This window comes from Pinus tabuliformis, chromosome Q, assembly GCF_031772625.1.
Source record: "Pinus tabuliformis cultivar Carrire ecotype Pingquan chromosome Q, CPIR1, whole genome shotgun sequence".
In the NCBI taxonomy this organism is placed as follows: domain Eukaryota; kingdom Viridiplantae; phylum Streptophyta; class Pinopsida; order Pinales; family Pinaceae; genus Pinus; species Pinus tabuliformis.
This window is the reverse complement of record NC_142296.1, coordinates 470580357-470601503: the sequence shown is the minus strand read 5'-3', so window position 1 is coordinate 470601503 and position 21147 is coordinate 470580357. Positions and strand designations below refer to the sequence as shown.

At 34.7% G+C, this 21147-nt stretch overlaps 1 protein-coding gene across 1 annotated transcript; it reads right to left on the bottom strand.

Moving 5' to 3' along the window:
* Positions 1–19947: 19947 nt before the first annotated feature.
* Positions 19948–20757, bottom strand: LOC149220239 (uncharacterized). The gene has a single exon (XM_089387029.1). The coding sequence runs from the start codon at positions 20755–20757 to the stop codon at positions 19948–19950; it is 810 nt and encodes a 269-aa protein (XP_089243155.1).
* Positions 20758–21147: the final 390 nt, after the last annotated feature.

Here is a 21147-nt window from a genome sequence, read left to right as displayed (position 1 = left end):
CGGAATGTTTGGAAAGAGCACAACAACATGATCTTCAAAGATAAAAATGGCCCAATTAGAAGCATCATAGCGCTAATCCTAAAACATCTCAAGGAGACGGTCAACACCCTTGGGGGATTTTCTACAGGAAAGCACATGGGCCACAGAAAGGCTCGCATTCTGGAAAGGTTGGAACTTCAGACACCTATCCCTTAGATTCTAAATCATACCACAAATCATACTTTAGAGGGGAAGGCTTTCTGGCAACCCCCTTCACAGTGTTTTTCAAAATTCAACATAGATGGAGCCTCAAAAGGTAACACTGGAGACGCTGGTTATGGAGGAGTCATAAGAGATGAGGAGGGCAACATAAAAGTCATCTTTCATAGTCATCTGGGAAAATCCACCAACAATATGGCTAAACTCGTGGCTATGGAGCAATGCTTGGAGATTCTAATAAAGCATAATACACATAATGTTATCATTGAGGCTGACTCGGAATTAGTCATCAATTCGGTCAAGCAGATAGGCACAGGAATAGCGCCAGATAAAATCTCAAGCCATTGGAGGCTTCTACAAGTCTATCACAGAATTCAATCACACCTAAGAATTCTAAGAACTCTAAGTTTTGTGCATGTTTGTAGGGAAGCCAACAGAGTAGCAGACTGGATAACCAATGAGGGGGTAAGATGCACATGAGATAACATGTGCTGCAAGTGGGAGGAGGTTCCAGACAACCAAATGCGTTAAGGTTGTTCATCTAAGGCCCTCATAGACATGAAACAATACCAGAACAGACAAGGCAACCGACTTTCACCTTTCATCAATAAAGAATAGGAGTATGTTAGGAAGATACATAGAGTTTGGGAACTTGTGGGTATCAAAGGAGATCACCAGAGTGTGCCTTTGCATTGGTGCTAATGGAAGCTTGGCCAGAGAATGGGTAACTAGGAACACAGCTACAATCAGTCCCAATAGATGGCTCAGAGGCAAGGAGGGCAGCAGACGCAGAGTCTATGTGGCTTGGCGCCATCTTAGGTCAAAGCAGTTTCCAAGTCCCCGGGTACCCTCAAATCCTAAAATGATCTTCAAGAAAAGCAGACGATGCCACTCACAGTCCACCACGCAGCTCTGTGAGAAGAGGGATTACCACCCTTATCAGGCGGATATCCCTTCGGTTACTTCTCCGCCCGATACTGGCCTCGGCCATGGGATCATGGAGCGAGAGATTAAAGGCTATAGGCCATCGAGTAGGTTGGTAGGTCCAGGAGATAGTCAGCGGGAGTCAAAACAGCCTCCGGTTTACCACCCTTTTCGGGCGTCCTCTAATCCAAAAGTGGTATGTATGAATTGCACGCGATGCCACTCAACTGTCAACACGTGGCTTGGGGTGGAGAGAGAATACCGCCCTCATCGAGCGGGTATTCCTCGAGCTTTTGCTCTGTCCGAAATGGCCATGGGCCATTTGATCATGAGGGAGTAGATCGACGGCTATAAACGGTCGAGCAGGTTAGTGGGTCTGTGAGAGAGTCAACGGGAGTCAAAACAACTTCCGGTTTACCACCCTTTTCGGGCGCCCTCTAAACCAAAATTGGTATCTATGAATTGTACGCAATGCCACTCAACTGTCAACACGTGGCTTGGGGTTGAGAGAGAATATCGCCCTCATCGGGCGGGTATTCCTCAAGCTTTTTCTCCGTCCAATATGGCCACGGGCCATTTGATCATGAGGGAGCAGATCGACGGCTATAAACGGTCAAGTAGGTTAGTGGGTCCAGGAGAAAGTCAGCGGAACCAAAATATTTTTGATAATGTATCTATTTCCCTCTTAAGTTCGCCTAATGGTTCAGCTTTAGAGGCAGTTGAAACAGGTTCTCAGCCGTTGGATCAAGAAGCGATAGATCTATGGTTAAAGTACAACAAGCATGCCATTGGGTTTGAGTTAACATCAGCGGACCCGAAATCTCTTGGATACAATCTCTATTCCATCTTTCAGTCCGCCAAATGTTTTGTCGAGACATTTTTTTTTATACGGGTACTAAGTGTTGATTTATTTCTTCCCTTTGTTGGAGGAATTGCTTCCTCTTAATGCCTGTTGTAACTTATGTAACATATTTTCAGTCACAAGTTAATAGAAGGTGCAACTCTTGCTTTAGCAAAAAAGAAAAAGAAAAAATGGGTAAGCAAAGCTTACTGTATTTGAACAAAAAACCTCTTGTATCATATAGCTTAACCACTAAGTTATGTTTAAACTTTCTGGATTCTCATATGCTTCCTTGAAATCTACCTCATTCTTGTACATCTCCTTCAATTCATCTAATCCTAAGACATTCACTTGAAATTCTTATAGAATTAAAATAATTCTACTTAAGGCATCAACTACTTTATTTGATGAACCACTGGTGTGTTTTATCATAAAGGTAAAACTTTGTAGAAATTCAATATATTTTACATGCCTTTGATTTAACTTTGGTTGGTTGTTAGCAAATCACATAGCATCGTTATAAATGTACAAAACAAATTCCTTGGGAAAAAGGTAATGCCTCCATTTCTTTAAAGCATGAACTATATCATAAAATCTTTATCAAAGGAAGAGTACATGTTTTGCTTGATTTAACTTCTTGTTGAAAAAAAAATTGGTTTCCCTTCCTGACTTAAAATAAATAAATAAATAAATAAATAAATAAATATATATATATATATATATATATATATATATATATGGTAGGGCCAAAACAAGTTGCCATATGATCTTTTTCTTCAACAATTTAAAATTCCTATTTGTTGCTACAATCCACTTGAATGGTTGATTACTTTATTTGATGGATTCCACAATAAGTGTGCAAAGACTACTAAATTTTTTAATGAACGTTCTATAAAAACTTGCAATACCGTGGAAACTTCTTACTTCAAAAATATTATTTGGAACATGTCACTCAATAATCACTTAAACCTTTTTTGGGTCCATTTTTAAACCATCCTCGGAAATGACAAGCTTAAATAGAATAATTCCCTTTTCATAAAAGTACACTTTTTCAAATTAATCACCAAATTTTCCTACTACAAAGTTCTTAAAACTAATATGAGATGTCTCATATGCTCTTACTTTGTTTTGTGGTTCACTAAAATGCCATCCAAATAAACAATAACAAACTTACATGTAAACCCCTTTAAGACGTCGTCATTACCATCATGAAAGTATTGGTTGTGTTAATAGCACCAAAAGGCATCACTAACCACTCATATAGTCCACCATTGGTCTTAAAAGTTGTTTTCCACTCATCCCCTTCTCTTATTTGGATTTGGTGGTACCCACTCTTTAAATCAATTTTAGAAAAATATCTAGCACCACTTAAGGAATCAATCAAGTCATCAATACATGGAAGAGGAAACATATACCTAATTGTTATTTTATTGATGGCTCTTGAATCAGTGCACATCCTCCATCCACCATCCTTCTTTGGACTAAGGACTATTGGAACAACACCCAGACTTAAGATTTCTCTAATAAGACCTTTATCTAATAGTTCTTGCAGTTGCTTCTTTATCTCTTCATTCTCTTGAGGAGTCATTTTGTAGGCTGCCTTGTTTGGAAAATTTTCTCTCGAAATTAAATCTATATGGTGACTGACACTTTGATGGCTCTTGAATGAGTGCACATCCTCCATCCACCATCCTTCTTTGGACTAAGGACTATTGGAACAACACCCAGACTTAAGCTTTCTCTAATAAGACCTTTATCTAATAGTTTTTGCATTTGCTTCTTTATCTCTTCATTCTCTTGAGGAGTCATTCTGTAGGCTGCCTTGTTTGGAAAATTTTCTCTCGGAATTAAATCTATATGGTGACTGACACTTTGAACAAGGGGTAACTTACTTGGTAATTCATCCACAATTATATTAGCAAAATCATCCAGCATAACTGTTATTTCACCAGGAAAATCATCTAGACTAGTTGCATCGAGAGGCGCTCTACAACCTAGCATGTGAGAGATGTTGTCACATAATGTTCCATTAAAGAAAATAATATATTCACATTAAAAAAAATTGTTAATAACAAAAAAAACTTTCAATATAAAACATAAATATTAATTCAAAAAATATTTCAATGTTAATCGTATATAAACCACTCCAATGTCCACCGTAAATAACACATTACATAAAATTTATACATAGAGAGGTATAGTATAATAGTAAAATTAATCTAATTCCGTCCATAGGTGATTTCTACTTTTTAATATGAGGGAGATCTGTAAATCCCTCATTATTCAAGTGGAAATTACACATGACATTTAAAACAATATTTGATATTACAACCTACTTTGAAAAATATATGAATTCATTATATGTTAAACATAGAGTTTATATATATATATATATATATATATATATATATATATATATATATATATATATATATATATATATATATATATATATATATATATATCAATTAGTGTAATGTTTTTGATGAAAAACATTTCTTATATTTTTAATTTTGTGGTAATATTTCAATTTTCATATTAAGTAATAGAATTTTATATCAACTTTATATATAGAGATAAAGAAATTGAATGTAAAAAAATGCTTATATTTTTACTTTTGCAATATGGGCCAGGTGTGTAATTCCTCCATTATTCAATGTGTGCTTTGAATAAAATATTTGAACCTCCCTAGTAACTAATATTTCAATATCAACTTTATACATACATATATAGAAAAAGAAAGAAAAAAAGTAGTTTAATGTTGATAATAAATAAAATATTCCAATGCCCACCTTCAATGCTTAATATGGATTTGACATGTAATATTTTAGAATAATTTTAATAACAAAAAACAAGAAAAAGACAAATGTGTGTGTATGTGTATGAGGGAGACTAATTTCCAGTAAAAGGAGACTCTATTTACAAATATTTCAATGTCAATTATGTATAGAGCAATTAAAAAAAATGATGGTTGAAACATTTTATCAGTGTTTTTCTCAAAATGAAATAGATGTGTTATTCTTTTTATGCTCAATAAGGAGTTGACACATGGTGTGTGTGTGTGTGGGTGTGTGTGTGTGTGTGTGTGTGTGTGTGTGTGTGTGTATATATATATAGAGCCAACAATGATCCATGTTAGTTTGGATCTATCAAGTGTCCAGAGAGATTAAAGCTCTTGAGGTGCAAACACTTTATCAAGTTTTGCACTCTAAAAGGAGCTTGCGCCTTAAGAATTTGATCCCTCTCGGCACTTGGTAGATCCCAACTAAGACGGATCTATGTTGGTATTAGTAAGAATTACCTTAGGTTTACTTAAGAAAAAATGTAATTCTTCTTAACCTCTTGTATTAGCTCCTTGCCACTCATCAATAATACACTAGGACCACCTTCCTCTTTGACTCCTTCATCTGGAAAAGGCAACAATGTATGTTTCTAACCATCCTTTTCAAGGGTATATGTGTTCCTTCTACCATCATGGATAAATTTCCGATCAAATTTCCATAGCTTTCCCAACAAGATATGGAAGACATCCATAGGAATCACATCACATAATGTTTCACCTTTATATCTCCCAATCTAAAATTGTACTTTACACTGTTCATTTACTAATATTTGATGACGCTTTTGCAACCAAGACAGACTATAAAGAGGAGGATGTGTGTCCTCTTTAAATCTAGCTTCTCTACCATATCTATAGAAACAAGATTGTATGTAATATGACTATCAATTACAAGCTTACAATACTTAGCTTTTGACTTACATGTGGTCTTGGACAAACATTTCCTTTGAGTTGGCTCCTTATATTTTTTTTTTGATTTAATAAAAACTATTTTCATTAGTAACGATCCTCTTAATTTAGGAACTTATTCATTCGTTATTGTATATGCACCTTCTTCTCTAGCTTCTGCAACATGTTCACCTCTCTGACCTATTGGACTAATTTTTGGGCATTCCTAAGACATGTGTCCCAGTTTTCCACACTTATAATATATGGTTGGAAATCTATACCTTTCCCTCTGCCTCTGCCTCTAAAAAATACCTTCCTCCTTTGAAATCGCCTCCTCTTGGTAAACTTCCACTAGAACTTCGACTCACTTCTTTTGTAGATTGAAATATTTCTATGTTCCCTACTTATCCTTTTCCTCTTGTAGGGATTCTTCATCTATTCTTTTGACTTTTCTTCCTATTGATATTTTCTTCTGCCTTTAAAGCAGCTTGATAGGCATCTTCTATTGTCTTCAAGGATAAGAGATTTATCTCATCTTAAATCTCAAATCTCAGACCATTAATGTATCTTAAAACTTTCTCACCATCCTCCTCTACATGACCAACTCTAATATTCAACCTATAACATGCTTTAGTGCATTCTTTAATTGTCATAGATTTTTTCTAAGGTTCCGAAATTGTCTAAAAATATTGAGTTGATAATATTTGGGCATAAATTTACCTTAAATTTTCCCACCATTTTGTCCATCCTTTGATTATGGATTTTCCTTTCTTCATTCATTCTTCTTGGACTTCAACCCACCACATGGTTGCATGTCCTTTTAGTCCGATAATTGCAAAGTTCACCTTTTTCTCCTCATTAAATTCTTCATAATCAAAGTACTTAATATCCATAGCATTGATCTAGTCCATTAATTCATCAACATTCAAGTTCCTTTCATAGGCATGTATTGCCATCTTTCATCTCAAAACAGTTTGGCTATCATATTCACTATTTTTTCTTCTATAAATGCTTCTCCTTCTTCCTCACTGGAAGATTCTTCTACCTCACTGGCATTTCCCATGTCATCTCCTCTTCTCTGGGTAGTTTGCATCGCCTCTAATCTATGTTGAATGCATATTGTCTCTGTTTATAAAGCTACATTGGCTACATGTCTTCCTCTGCTTGGAGCATGAGATGCTCCTCTAGCTCCTCCTCTTTTCTTATTTGCCATTTTTTAGAGAAAAACTATGCTATGTTGCAATACCAACATTTGATGCCAAATAATCTTATTGAACTCATGTTTTCTCTTTGGTCTTACTCATTTGAGGGTCTTTTGCAATGGATTGGTTCTTAATCTCATGTTTTAGCGTTGATAGCACTCTTAACCCAACAAAAAAACCCCTTTTTGGATCAATGTGGAAGCCTCAAATTTCATCAAAATTTTGAATTGTGCGAACCTCAAATTTATTATCCCTTCATCACCTAAGGCTTAACTTAAACTCATCATAGCACTATGGTCGAAACCAAGGGCTAAGCTCCTTAAGTGCTAAGGCTTGGCACCATTAGCAAGAGGATTTTTCCCATCATAAATAATTTCTCAAAAATCCAAGGGTTTGTTGATCCGGGGATGTAATATCTTTTTGAGGCCAGATGTGCTTCCCAATCAAAAGCTCTTCTTGGTGCTTATATCTAAGATTCAGGGGATAAGGATGTTCCAAGTGTGTTAGCCCTTCAACAAGAGTGGCTGATCAGATATCATTTCAAACTACAATGTGGGGTTCATGCCGAATAAGGATTCATTGGAGGTGGATTTGATGATATTGAATCTATCTCACACTTGGGGTTTCCAACTTCACTAAGGCCTGGATCAGGCTTGACTAAATCACTACACAAAGTCTCAAATATGGGTCCCACTCTGGATATCGTTCAAATAACCTTTAATCTACTTATTTGGTGATCTATTTGGTATTCATTTGAGCACACCTTGGCTAAGTGTGATGGCAGAGGTTCGGATCTCATCTATTGATATGCTTCTTTAATAGAAATTTCATGACTCCATTATTTGACAGAATTGCATTAAACTTTGAATCTGGTCCATATTTGTAGTTTAACCCCTTTTCCCTCTATTTTAATGAAGTCAATTGGGGATGTGGGTGGTGGATCTCAAAGTGAGCTTGCGACTAGTTGTGAGGTTTTGACACTTCAATCCAAGGTTGACCATGCACAAAAAACTCGAGTTTGATCAATTACAAAAACAATGAACCATAGAAATAGACAATTGATACATAGTGGCATAAAATGGAACCATTGAATTTGATTGCTTCTATAAAGGAAGATTACAAAGAATTTTGCAACTTCATTCGATCTTCCTGTTACTCCCCATAGTCTCCTCTCTTTTTTCTCTCTCTCTTCACACACACACACACACACACATTTTATTATTTTTTCCTTTTACATACAAAAATAGGTCTCTCAACTAAATCCCAACAATTGGAGTGTGTTTTTCCAACCATCTCTTATCTTAATTAACTTTGCCTTTCACATAACTAATTAATGTCGCCTACTCTAACTACAAATCCTTCTAGATATATTTAGAAATATTACAATTTCAAACAAATTAGGGAAATAAATGCCTTGCTAAATAGAATTTTTACCCAAGGATGTCAAAGATGAACTTGGTTTGTAGATGCTCTTGCATTAGCAAATTTTAGCACTTTATGCGAATGCTTGGGAGCTTGGAATAATGGTTTTTTTACTTTTTGGTTCAAAAGAAAATAGATAAATATCAAAATCACTTTAGGAAAATATATATAACATGAAGAGTGTTAGAGATAAAGATAATGTGAGAGAAAATAATTATAGCAACAATAACAATAAAACACAAAGATTTTAACCTTGAAAACTCAAAGTAGGAACAACCAGCTATGTCTATTATCATCATATAACTTAAATTTAACCACGCCTTGAGTACCAAGTTGGCTAATATCCTTGCTCGACCAAGTGAGCTGTTCACTCAAGTTAGCCAAATTATAATGGTGAATCCCCAAACCTTGTAAAGGTTTCATTACATATAATCCATAGGCTCTAATATCACATGCCACAAAGCAATGTGCCCAAAATCACCGATATGGATCTAACAACGTTGATTTTTTCACCAATTCAAATTTAGATTAACATCCCCACCCTTAAACTTGACTAGAAAAATTTGCATCCCCCTTATCACCTAGGCCTACTCTAAGACTTTATCAAGGGTTGGCATGTCTAATGAGATGTTACAATTGTATGGTCATATGCATGCAATTTACAAATTTCATATCCAAAGTTTTTTGTTTTTTTTTTTTTTTTTTTTTTTAATTCGACACTCATGTATCCATTATCTTATGTTTACGTATCTACTCATACCAAGTGCTCTTCTCACTAGATCTTGCTTCCATTTTCATTTTGCTTATGTGTTGCATCTCACACTACTTTACCTCTATTTCCTAATTGGGCTTCTCTATGTTAGCTTCATCTACAACATATAATTTTCCGACATTTGCAACCATCAATGCATTAGACTCATATTCCCAATTGGGCTTCTCGATGTTAACTTCATCTTCAACATATAATGTGTCGACATTTGCAACCATCACCACATTGACTCATTTACCATTGTTAGAGATAAAGATAATGGGAGGGAAAATCATTATAGCAACAATAAGACATAAAACATCGAGATTTTAACCCGAAAAACCCAAACCAAAAAGATTAGCTAATAGATCTATTATTATCATATGGTTAATAGATTTATTATTATCATATGGCTTAAACGCAACCATGCCTTGACTTAAAAGCAGCCACCTAGTCTAATGAGTCATAAGCTAAACTCAAGCACATTACAATGAAGAATTTCCAAGTCTTTAAAGGCTTCATCACATATAATCCATAAGTTCTAACGCCACAGGCAACCAAAACCATGTGTGTGAAACCACCATTTACATAACAACTTTGACTCTTTCACCAACTCAAATTTATACATACAAAAAATAAAATAAAAACAAACTAACGATAAAAACCATTATAAAAATAGTGCTATAAGAAACTATCTATCCACCCATGTTGTTGCAACTCACAGCGATACAACATTGTTCATTAAAACTCACACAAACATTGATGTCATCAATAAAGAATTTGTTTCCCTTCAACAATGTAAATAGAGGTTTCCGCGAAACCTCTCCCGGGAAAAATCATTGTCAATGGTGGTGAGCATGGGCAGGCTTTAAAATTGACGCCCGTTTTCTGGGTTTTTACAGGTAAAATACACTTAATTCTCAAATAAACACGTTGAGGGTAACTTGCAAATAATTTTGAAAAATGTTAAAATGACGGGCATATTAAAAAATGAGAAGTTTGGAATTTTATCTATATATATTTATATATTATATTTATTTATATTAGGTTGGCACTGGGATATGTAGGATTTCCGAATTACAAGCTTCAAGATCTTCCATAAAAAAGACTAAAAAAACCAGAGCTACATTTAATAAATTACTACATTAATAGATGTGAATACCAATGATCACGGTTTAGCATGAAGTATTGTGTTAATCAATCCATTTTGCACTCATCAATTATAATAAATAAATGTAGAGTTTACTTCAACCTCAGAAATCCATGGCAGAGAAAACAGATTTATATTAAAAGTCTTTGTCAAGAAATTTTAAGAAATCAATTATAATAAATAAATATAAAGTTTACTTCATCCTCACACATCCATGGCAGAGAAAACAGATTAGTATTAGAAGTCTTTGTCAAGTTGCTTTAAGAAATTTCGTTGTAGATAATTTTATTGCCCAGAAAAGATGCTTTAAGAAATCAATTATAATAAATAAAAGTAGAGGTTACTTCATCCTCATAAATCATGGCCTTAAAAGTCTTTCTCAAGTTGTTTTCTAAGAAATTTAATTATAGATAATTTTATTGGTAAGAAAAAATTAAACATTTATGAATGAGAGAACAATCTGCCAAGACGCTTTTATGATAGATATAATTGATTTCTGCTTTTAATTTTGGATTTCTATTAATCTATGTTAACTTATATATTAACTTATATATTGATAACCATTAGTTAATCTTGATGTTTCTGGATTTCAACATATTTATGTTAATAGAAACTTGCTACCAATACTAAACAAATTGCCCCTGCCCCATATATATAGAATTGAGTGTTTGATTGTTTATTAAAATTTCAATATATGTCATTATTAAAATACTAAACAAATTGCCCCTGCCCCATATATATAGAATTGAGTGTTTGATTGTTTATTAAAATTTCAATATATGTCATTATTAAATTAATTGCTAAATAAAAATGATGTTTTTTTTGATTATGTGAAATGCAATTTAAAAATAAAATCGTCATTAAAAAATTGTCGGATGGGTAAGGAGACCCGTTAAATTTAACGGAGTTGTCTATAATGCGACTTTTTGAGATTCCGGTGACGGAATCCGGCGGAAGAAATTGAGATGAAATCATGATTTGTTGCAGTTAAAATGGTTTTTTAACTGCATATTCGGATTCAGCACCCTGAAAAACCCCTGGGACGCTTTCATTGTGCAGAAACTAGTTATCAAACTTGGATTTCAATAAATTACTGCCGGATTTTCACCGGAAAAAATAGCCGGAAAGGCTTTCAAAAAGTCGCGTTAAAGACTACGGCAAATTTAACCCCTGAACGGAGGTTTCTCATGGTTGACCGTATTCAACATTCAACATGTAACATATGGAAACGTGAATTTCATGGGATAACGCGCAGCTTGTAACTCTTGCACGTGGCATGGAACGGACGCGCTTCGCTCACCCGGCGGGATTCTGCGCGGAGAAGGTCAAGGATATTGTGTACTGCAACACTAATGGAGATTTACGGATCATGGCACCCGTGGTCGTTTCCGTAGAGCATTATCCGCGTCATTCAGAGCTATGTATTTTAAATGTTTTATTTTTTTTTATGCTTTTTAATTTTTAAAATTTTGTTATAAATTGTTTTACGTTAAGTAATTGGAGTTGGAATTTATTTATTTATTTTTTAATAATTATTTTGGGTTTTAGTTTGGGTGATTAGAATCTTAGTTTAATTTTGCTAAAAAGATAAATTATTTTTTCCTGAAAAGTTTTGATAAAATTAAAAGAATAGAGACTCTATATCCATTCTTGAAAAAAATATTTTTACACAATCAAAGAGTTTGGAAAAAATTCAAAACTTTAAATTTATTTATATAATAAAAACAAATTTTAAATAAATTTAAAAAATTATATTACAAAGTTTAATTGAAAAAAAACATAAAATTATTAATTACACCAAATTCTTTAAAAAGCGCGAGTTTGAGAGGAGTCAAATATTTTGAAGTCTAAACTTTTTTTAAACTGAAAAGAGATTTCATCCCTATAAGCTTAATAGATCCAAAATTAAAATGGATCTCGACTCGTTTATATTCATAATGATAATATTTAATTAATAAACATATAAAACCTTAATAAACTTAATAACTAGATATAAACATTGTATATATAAATGTGAAATATATATAGAATATAAATAATAGTTATAAATTAAAATCTATTTTATGACATATATTAAAATAATGATTATTATATTACTAACTATTATATTTAAATTTAATTAATAAACATATAAAAGATTATATATATATATAGATATATATAAATGTCAAGCACATATATATGTAACTATATGTATTAGAGTTTTAATAAAATTAAAACTAAAAATATATTCAGCCATGCAACACAATATTCTAGTAGTGATTACTGTGAAAACCTACGCACTAAAAATATTATTACATATAAAAATGTGAAATTGATATAAATATAAATAATATTACTACCAACATATTTTAGATTTATTATTTTTTTAAGTGTAAACTTTTTGTTTATTAGAGATTACATTTATTGAAAAAAATCACATTTTAAATATTTTATTTATTTTTTATTAGGAATTACATGAAGTAAATGTTTCAATATATTTTATTTATTTTTTATTAGGAATTACATGAAGTAAATGTTTATTGAAAAAATTCACATTTAAAATATTTTTTTGTTTATTAGAAATTTATATATTACGAATGTGAAATATTAAATTGCATATTACATTTATTTTTAAGCTGTAATGCGTTACTTTATGTAATGAACTCTCTTATATACCACGTGTACTATTTTGGGCGATTGATTTCATATGTTAGGTATCCTGATCACCCTTTCTGGCCGATTCTTCCTTCTCGTACAGTGGCTTATTTATGTATCCTGATTCCCCTTTCTTGGCGATGGCTCTTCCTCCTTCATGTACACTGGCTTATTTATGCATCTTAATTCCCCTTTCTTGGCAATGGCTCTTCCTCCTCCTTGTACAGTGGCTTATTTCTTGGCGATTGCGTCATTTATGTGGTGCTGCTTTCTTGATTTTCTGCAACGGGTAAGAATGACATTTTGTACAATATATTCGAACGGCTATGTCGTATTTTGCTGGCTTTGGCCGTATTGTAAAAAAATATCTATCTGTAATCTATATGTGGATTTTTTCTCTGAAAAAAAAAAATGACACTTTCTAGCTTTTCCACAACATTAGACCCCCACTTTCTTGATATCCATACTTGATTCCCTTCTCTAATGTTTTTATTTTTTCTCTGAAATGAAATGAACTCTCTTATGTGCCACGTGTACTGTTTTGGCCGATTGATTTCATATATTAGACGATTGAGAGAATTCCCACTGTCGTATGATCCGAAGAGATTGTAATTTCGTTACCCTAATGACCCACAACATTGTGTATCCTGATTCCCCTTTCCTGGCGATGGCTCTTCCTCCTTCTCGTTGTGTATCCTGATTCCCCTTTCCTGGTGATGGCTCTTCCTCCTCGTACAGTGGCTTATTTCTTGATGATGGCGTTGTTTATGGGGCGCTGCTTTCTTGATTTTTTGCAACAAGTAAGAATGACACTTTCTTGATTTTCCACAACATTAGACCCACACTTTCTTGATTTCCATATTTGATTCGATGGGCGGATAAAGAAGTGTTTCGATCGGCTAGAAAATAAATAATAAATTAAATTGGCATTATATATATATTTTTTTTAATTTTCGTTAAAAACAGTCCGCAGACTCCTTCAACCTCCTTCAAAGTGCTGTTAAAAAGGCCACTCTCAGACTTTTGGCTCAGTTCTCTGTATTTTCACTATACATGTCTAATCTGTGTGGGGTTTCAAACTCTTTCAAAGTGCTGTTAAAAAAGCCACTCTCAGACTTTTGGCTCAGGTCTCTGTATTTTCACTATGCATGTCTAATTTGTGTGGGGATATGTGTTACAGTGTTGTGTTTGGCGAAAGTTTACAGTGAGTCGATCAACTAATTTTGATTGCATATGGACATCAATAATTTTATGGCTGTAGTTAATTTGTTATTGAAATTATTTTTTCCATTAGAAATTGGATGTTACTACACAAAAATACTCTTAGTTAATTTGTAAAATGTACTTGTGATATGGTTGGCAGAGCAACTGTGAAAGGATTGTCAGAATAACGAGGTCATGACCACTTTCACCGCGGTCAATCTTGGCCTCTCGCGCCCGCTCTCTCTTGCACCTTATTTTTTTGTCAAGCTAAAATTGTTGTGTGAAGTTATTAATAATCAAACTTTAATAATATTTAATAATCAAACTTTCTTACTTATTATAATGATATATCTGGTTATTAGAAATGTTTTCTTTTATAGGTCAACGATTCACTTCAGTTCCCATCATTATAATTCTTTCAAATGATATTAAAATCTTTATTATAACTCTCTGTAATCTTATTAAAATTTACAACTTTCAAATTTTATTAAAATCTTTATTATAACGATGTTAAATAAATTTTATCTATAAAAATTATCATTTTCTATTCTCATTTTGATGACTCATTTATTATTAATCTTTGTTAGCATACATCTAACTTATACTATGGTGAATTTGTATACAAGGTATTAAGGTAACAATAATCAAACTCGGTTGTGCTCCCCTTTGTTTATAAGGATATATTTATTTTTGGATGGCCAACATGAAATATGTGAGACTAAAATCAACCAGTATCCTGGATTTGTTTCTTGAATTTTAAGATTATATAAACACCTTAATCTGGAATTTCCATGTTCCATTGTTAATTATATAGAAAATTTGTTTATTTGTTTAAAGGCCTTTTTAAGTGTAGTTTTATTATGTTCAAAAATCCTTTTTGAGCCTAATATTTCATTATTGTGATTAAGTTTGTTTTTATATATAAATTTCCATGAAAAACATTGTTATTTATGTAAAAAAATTGTTCCATAATAGCAGTGCTCATTCTTTCCTTTGTTATGATGTTCACTTTATCCTTTTCACATGTCCTCCACCCTCTCCATATGTTAGCAGCAGAGAGGCTGAAAGCAAAAATAAATAAAGCAAATCTTATTCCTAACTTATTAAAAAAATATTGAAAATAAATTATTTACAAATTACAATAATCGTTAATCTAATCATAATACCACAATTAAGCACAAGCACTGTGTACTATACTGTATACTTTGCAGAATATTATTTTTCCCTTTGCACATAGTGCTATTCAAGTTTTCTATATAGTAAAAGAAAAAGCTGGAAATTGAACATTATTAAACAAACCAACACCATCAATGCGAAAAGTCCAGAAATAATTAAAGTTACTAAAACAAACACCAAAAAATTAAATATGACAATTGCTACTATATAATCCAATCAGAAGAAGAATGGACATTGTGTTGGCAAATTTGCTTCGGCTATCGAACAGCCCGAAAATAATTCGGCTTTAGGAATTTTCCCTATGTGCTTACGCTCTCAAACGTTTATCTCACAGACAAAAATAAATAATAGCTTTTGCCTCCTACCAAATGAGGGAAAAAAATTATGATAAAAAATAAATACTTACTCGAATGTTGTCAGTGAAACTAAAACGAATTCTCCCTTCACTGCCACCTCTGTCTCTTTGACTGTTGCCCCTGCCCCTTAAACGAACACTGATGCCTTAGGGTGTTTCTCATCCTGTTGCTGGAGGGTTTTTTTTTCCTTTGATGGAGGCTCTGAATAAAATGGAAATGCTTCTTGCATCGTTTAATTTTATTATTCTCCAGCAACAAGATGAGAAACATTTCAACTCAGTGGAGTTAGGAAAAAAATTATATACTTACGCCAATCAACAAGATTAGAAACATTTCAACCAAGTAGAATTACGAAAAAAATTATATACTTATGCCAATCAATTAAGTAAACAAGAAAATCTACTACAACGAATTCTCCTTTATCCTGTTGCCGGAGGGTTATTTTTCTGTTGCCGAAGGTTCTGAATAATAAGGTAATGCCCTTGCAATGTTTAATTTTATTATTTTAAATTTATTATTAATTATTAATATAAATTAATATTTTATTTTATTTTTTTTACAAATTCGGCCGTTGGTTGTATTCAAAAAAAGATAGGGAGGCTAAGCTCCAGTATTGCATGAGTAGAGCTCGCAGGATGAGCTTGGAACTGGATTACATTAAAGCATTCTGCTAAATTGCTTTCATTTTCAACTTGAAAAGCACTGACATAGGAATAGATTCGGACAAACTAAAAAAGAAGTAAGCAAACTTTACAAAATATCTAATCTATACTTATGTGACTTTCTGCTGTTCCGTTTTTTCTGCTATCCCTTTTCTGATGTTCTGTTGTTCCTTTTCTGCTATTCCATTTTTCCTGCTGTTCCGTTTTTTTTTTTTTTTTTTTGGCTGTCCTTTTAGATCGACTGTTCCTTTAGTACTGATTATCCTGGTAGCGGAATCAATTTTCTCATCCAAGAGGCACTGATGGGTTCTGATTTGCTCAAATTCTTCCTGCAAGTCTCGACAGTGAAGACAATCTTCGCTGCGGGCCATCTGGAGGTCTTCGGCTCTGTCCTGAAGAAACACTGAAACACTGCTCCAGCAAGCTGTAACCGACGAGACAGTGAAAACCAAACAAGGGATCTGAAGAGCAGGGAAGAGGGAGGAAAGAGGGCTCAAAGAATCAAGAGCAGAGCGATAAGAAATTTAAGAAAAAATAAAGTCTAATGTTGAAGCAAATAGGTGGTCACGGATTTTGCACGGGCAACATAGATTCAAAAAATCTGAGGAGACTGCAGGGAGAAAAGGGAGGATTTCCGGCGGCGTGGAATAGATAGCCTCGGGATTATTTTTGATTTGGTCAGGGTACGCCTTGAGCAAGATGTGAGCCTTTAGATATGAAAAATTTTTACAAGTCATGGGAGTCATGGAAGAAATTGGAATTGTTCCTCGTTGTTACAGAGGATATTTCCTTTTGGTCTTATACAAGCTTGGCTGGCGCGTTTATCAGCTTCCCGATTGATGGTCCGAAGGATATGGTAAAATTGGAAATCCTGAGTTTGATTGATCATGACTTGGCATCTGCTGATGGTTTGCTATAAGAAGATGTTGAAGGCTTTTTGTTTGCTAGTCATTAAACTGATAATGATAGCAAAATCGCCGAAGATCATAGCTTTCTTGATTCCATGAATTTGTAGTTGAAGAATTTCTTGATAGAGCGCCAGAGCCTCTGCTCTGTTGTTTGAGAGGGTCTCTAATCCCCACTCAAAGGTGACTAAGGGCTCACCATTGGGATTGTAGATAACTCCCCCTGCTCCCATTGCTCCTGGATTTGATTTGGAGGCACCGTCAAAGAACAAGGAGTGGGTGTTGCTAGTGCGGAGCCACTTGTTGAAGTCAACCTGCTTTAGTCAGATTTTCTAGTTGTGACTGTGATTACTGTTGAAGTTGTTGTTGATTTTCGCTGCTGGCAGGATACTGATCTTATCTATCAGACTCCTTATGAAATCTTTTTCTTCAACCCAAAGACTTGTCATGTCCATTTTGTTTGTGCTCTTAGAAGCGATGGTTTCTATCGCAAGACTTTTAGCCTTGCTGCAAAGATGCATGATTGTGGTCTCTTTATCTTTAAAGATCTTGTTGTTCCTAGCAATCTAGATCCTCCATAGTAGGGCAAATGGGAGGGCATCCCACACTCTCTTGGCAATGTTGTTTTTCATGGATTTCCAGGGGTAATTTTTTTTCCAGTTGTTAAGGACTTCCCTAATGGATTGCTGAGAGTTCCAAGTGAAGGGAACAATTGGGGTAATACTGTTCCAACAAGAAAAAGCAAAAGGACACGAAATGAAGAGGTGCTGGATGGACTCCTCTGCTTCTTGGAAATTAGGGCATTTGGAGGGTCCAACAATGCCTTTTTTTTTAAGATTTTCTGCAGTGAGAGTTTTTTCTTTTAAGAGGGTCCACATAAAAAATTTCACCTTAGGGATGGCTTCTGATTTCCACACTGTTTTCCAATGTGTCCATGTTGGTGCCGGGTAGTCCCTATTGCATAGATAATTGTATCCTGCTTGTATTGAGTAGCTGGTGCCAGTGGGGTCCCATCGGAATCCATCCTTGCCATTTTTTATTGTAGGAGCAATGTTGTGGAGGTGTATCTGAAAGTTGTCAAGATTCTCTTTGAGTCATTGAGGGATGGGAGGAAGGCTCCATCTCTTCCAAGCTTGGGTATTTGTATCCCATTGCGAAATTTGAGCTAAACTGTATATTCCTTTACTTTGAAGAAAGAGAATTATTGGAGCCATACCTGGAAGACTGCTAACTCGCTGATTCCCCATAATTTTATCAGTGCCAATGTTGATTTTGTTGCCGCCTTTGGGAACCTTGGAGACATTTTGAGCCATAAAGGAGATAACTTTTTTACAGAGTTTCCAGATCCTTGTGTTGTTCCTGTTGGGTATTTCAGTTGTAAGCAGATGCTGGCTTGGGTGGCTAAGATATTTGGCCTCCAAAACTTTTTTCCACCAAGCTGATTGGTCTTCAATAAGCCTCCAGACTATCTTGCTGCCAAAGGCTGAATTGGTGAGAGATGGGGATCTAATTCTAAGACCTCCTTTTTCTTGGTTTTGAATTACTTGTTTCCATCCAACCAAGTTATATTTTCTCTTTTCATTTTTTCCTCCCTGCCAAAGGAAAAACCTGAGAATACTGTCCATTTTGCGGAGAAAAGAGGCTGGAGCCTGGGCAAGGGAGAATTGGTAAAGAGGAAGAGAGGAAAGGCCCGATTTGAGTAGTACCAATCGTCCAGCTGGGTTGAGCCAAGAGGCTCCACACTTTTGAACTTTTATTTTCATTTTATCTAAAGTTGTTTCCCAAACATCAACTCTTGCGTTTCCTATATTCACTGGCATTGCCAAATAACTGAAATGGTGCCAATTTAACTTGCAAGGCACACCGAAGATGTTGGCTATGTTTTGAAGTGTTTGAGATGAGGCGTTCCATCCATAAATACAACTTTTGAAGTGATTAATCATTCCCCCTGAATATCTAATGAATTTGTCTAATAAAGATTTGAATCTTCGAGCTATGATTGCGGACGCCCCTCCAATCAGCAGGGTATCATCAGCGAATTGGGAGTGATTGATGTTTTTCACTCCATCTTCAAATTTTATTCCAATGATGAGGCCTGTTTGCCGCTTATGGTCAAGGGCGCAACTGAAGGACTCAGCCATTAAAAGGAAAAGGTAGGGGGACAGAGGACAGCCTTGCCTTAATCCTCTTAAAGATTGAAAGGAAGAGCCGGGTCTGCCATTGATAAGGGGAGCTATCCAAGGGACAGAGATACATGCTCTTATGAGATCAATAAAGAAGGATGAGAAGCCCATTTTTTGAAGAACATCAAATAGAAAGGAGTGTTTAACCTTGTCAAAAGCGTTTGTCAAGTCCAATTTCAGGATGAAGCCCTTTTCATTTCTAGAATGGATTGAGTGAATGGCTTCCTGGACTAAGAGAATAGAATCTGAAATGTGCCTATTTGTCATAAAGCCACCTTAGTTTTCAGAGATTAACATAGGCAATAGAGGTTTGAGACGGGAAGCAAGAATTTTTGTGAAAATTTTGTAGGAAGAATTACATAAGGATATGGACCGGAAACAGGAGAAATTTGAAGGCCGGTTCTCCTTTGGAATGAGGGCTAGATGTGTTGAATTGTGTAGCCTCCTAATTTATTTTTCCTCTGAATCCATTTAAAGTATTTGATGAGGTCCTTTTTTATCATTTCCCAATACTCCTTATAAAAACAAATAGGAAAGCCGTCCGGCCCTGGTGCCTTGTCTAACTGGAGGCCCCAAATTGCTTCCTTGATTTCTTCTTCTTTTATTTCCTCTGTCAGCCTTTCATTTTCTTCTGTTGCAATCTTTTTGGCAAATGCTGTAGGAAGTTAGCGTATTTTTCATCCTCCCCTGATTCAGTTAGCAGCTCTTTAAAATATTCTGAGGCAGCATTTTTGATGGAAGTTTTATCATTGTGTTGAGTGCCTGCGTTATCTGTGATAGTTGTTATATTATTCCTGATTTGTCGAACAGTGGCTTGCTTATGGAAGAAAGCTATGTTCCTGTCTCCGCTCTTCAACCAAGTTTGCCTTGATTTAATTCGCCATTTTTCTTCCTCTTCTTTTCTGATACTATATAGCTGACTGTAAAGATTTTCTTCTTGATTTTTTCCAGCTTGATAATATTCTTGCTTTTCTAGTGCATAGTGAAGTTCTTCAATTTTGGCTTTCACTTCTCTTTTCTTTGCTTCTGGCTCTTTATATTGGGTTTTTGCCCAATTCTTGAGAGCATTCTTTACATTTCTAAGTTTGCTTTCCCAAATAAAACTTGGGGATCCTTCGACATGTTGGCACCAATTTCGCTGGACCAACACTTTGGCTGCTTCAATGTCATTCCATAAAGGACTGTATTTAAAAGGGAGAGGGCCTAGGGGGCAGAGAGATTCAAGGGTTAAAGCAGTGGGATAATGGTCTGAAGCAGCAAAAGGAAGGATGGAAGCGTTGACAGCTGAAAAGGTGGAGAGAAGGGATACATTTACCAGGATTCGTTCGAGCCTTTCCATAATATTATTTCTCCCCAATCTGTGATTACTCCAGGTGTATTTGCGATTCTTTGGAATGATATCGACAAGATCACCATGTTGCATAACATTTTCCAACTGATTTCTAAAAGGATCTGGGTTGAAGCTGCCTCCACGTTTTTCATTAGCATGTAAAATGAGGTTTAAGTCACCTCCTAAAATGATGTTGCTGCTGTTTTATTTTGCTATATTATTGTTGAGAGAGCCCCAACAAACTTCTTTATCCCTGTAATGATTCGGGACATAAACATTGTAAATTACTATCTGTTGACTACTGATAATATTCTGCAATACAATCTTGACCCAATGCTGTTCTACTATTTCTGCTGTGCTGTTCCATTCATCTTGAAGCCAAAGTGTAGCAATTCCTCCTGAGGCTCCTCTGGAATCACATATACATCCTTTGTAGTGCTTATGTTGTTCAATAATATTGTTCATCTCTGGCTGTCTCTGCTT

What these genes read in the sequence shown, in the direction of transcription:
- LOC149220239 (XM_089387029.1), bottom strand. Translation starts at nt 20,757, where the DNA reads ATGCAACATGGTGATCTTGTCGATATCATTCCAAAGAATCGCAAATAC.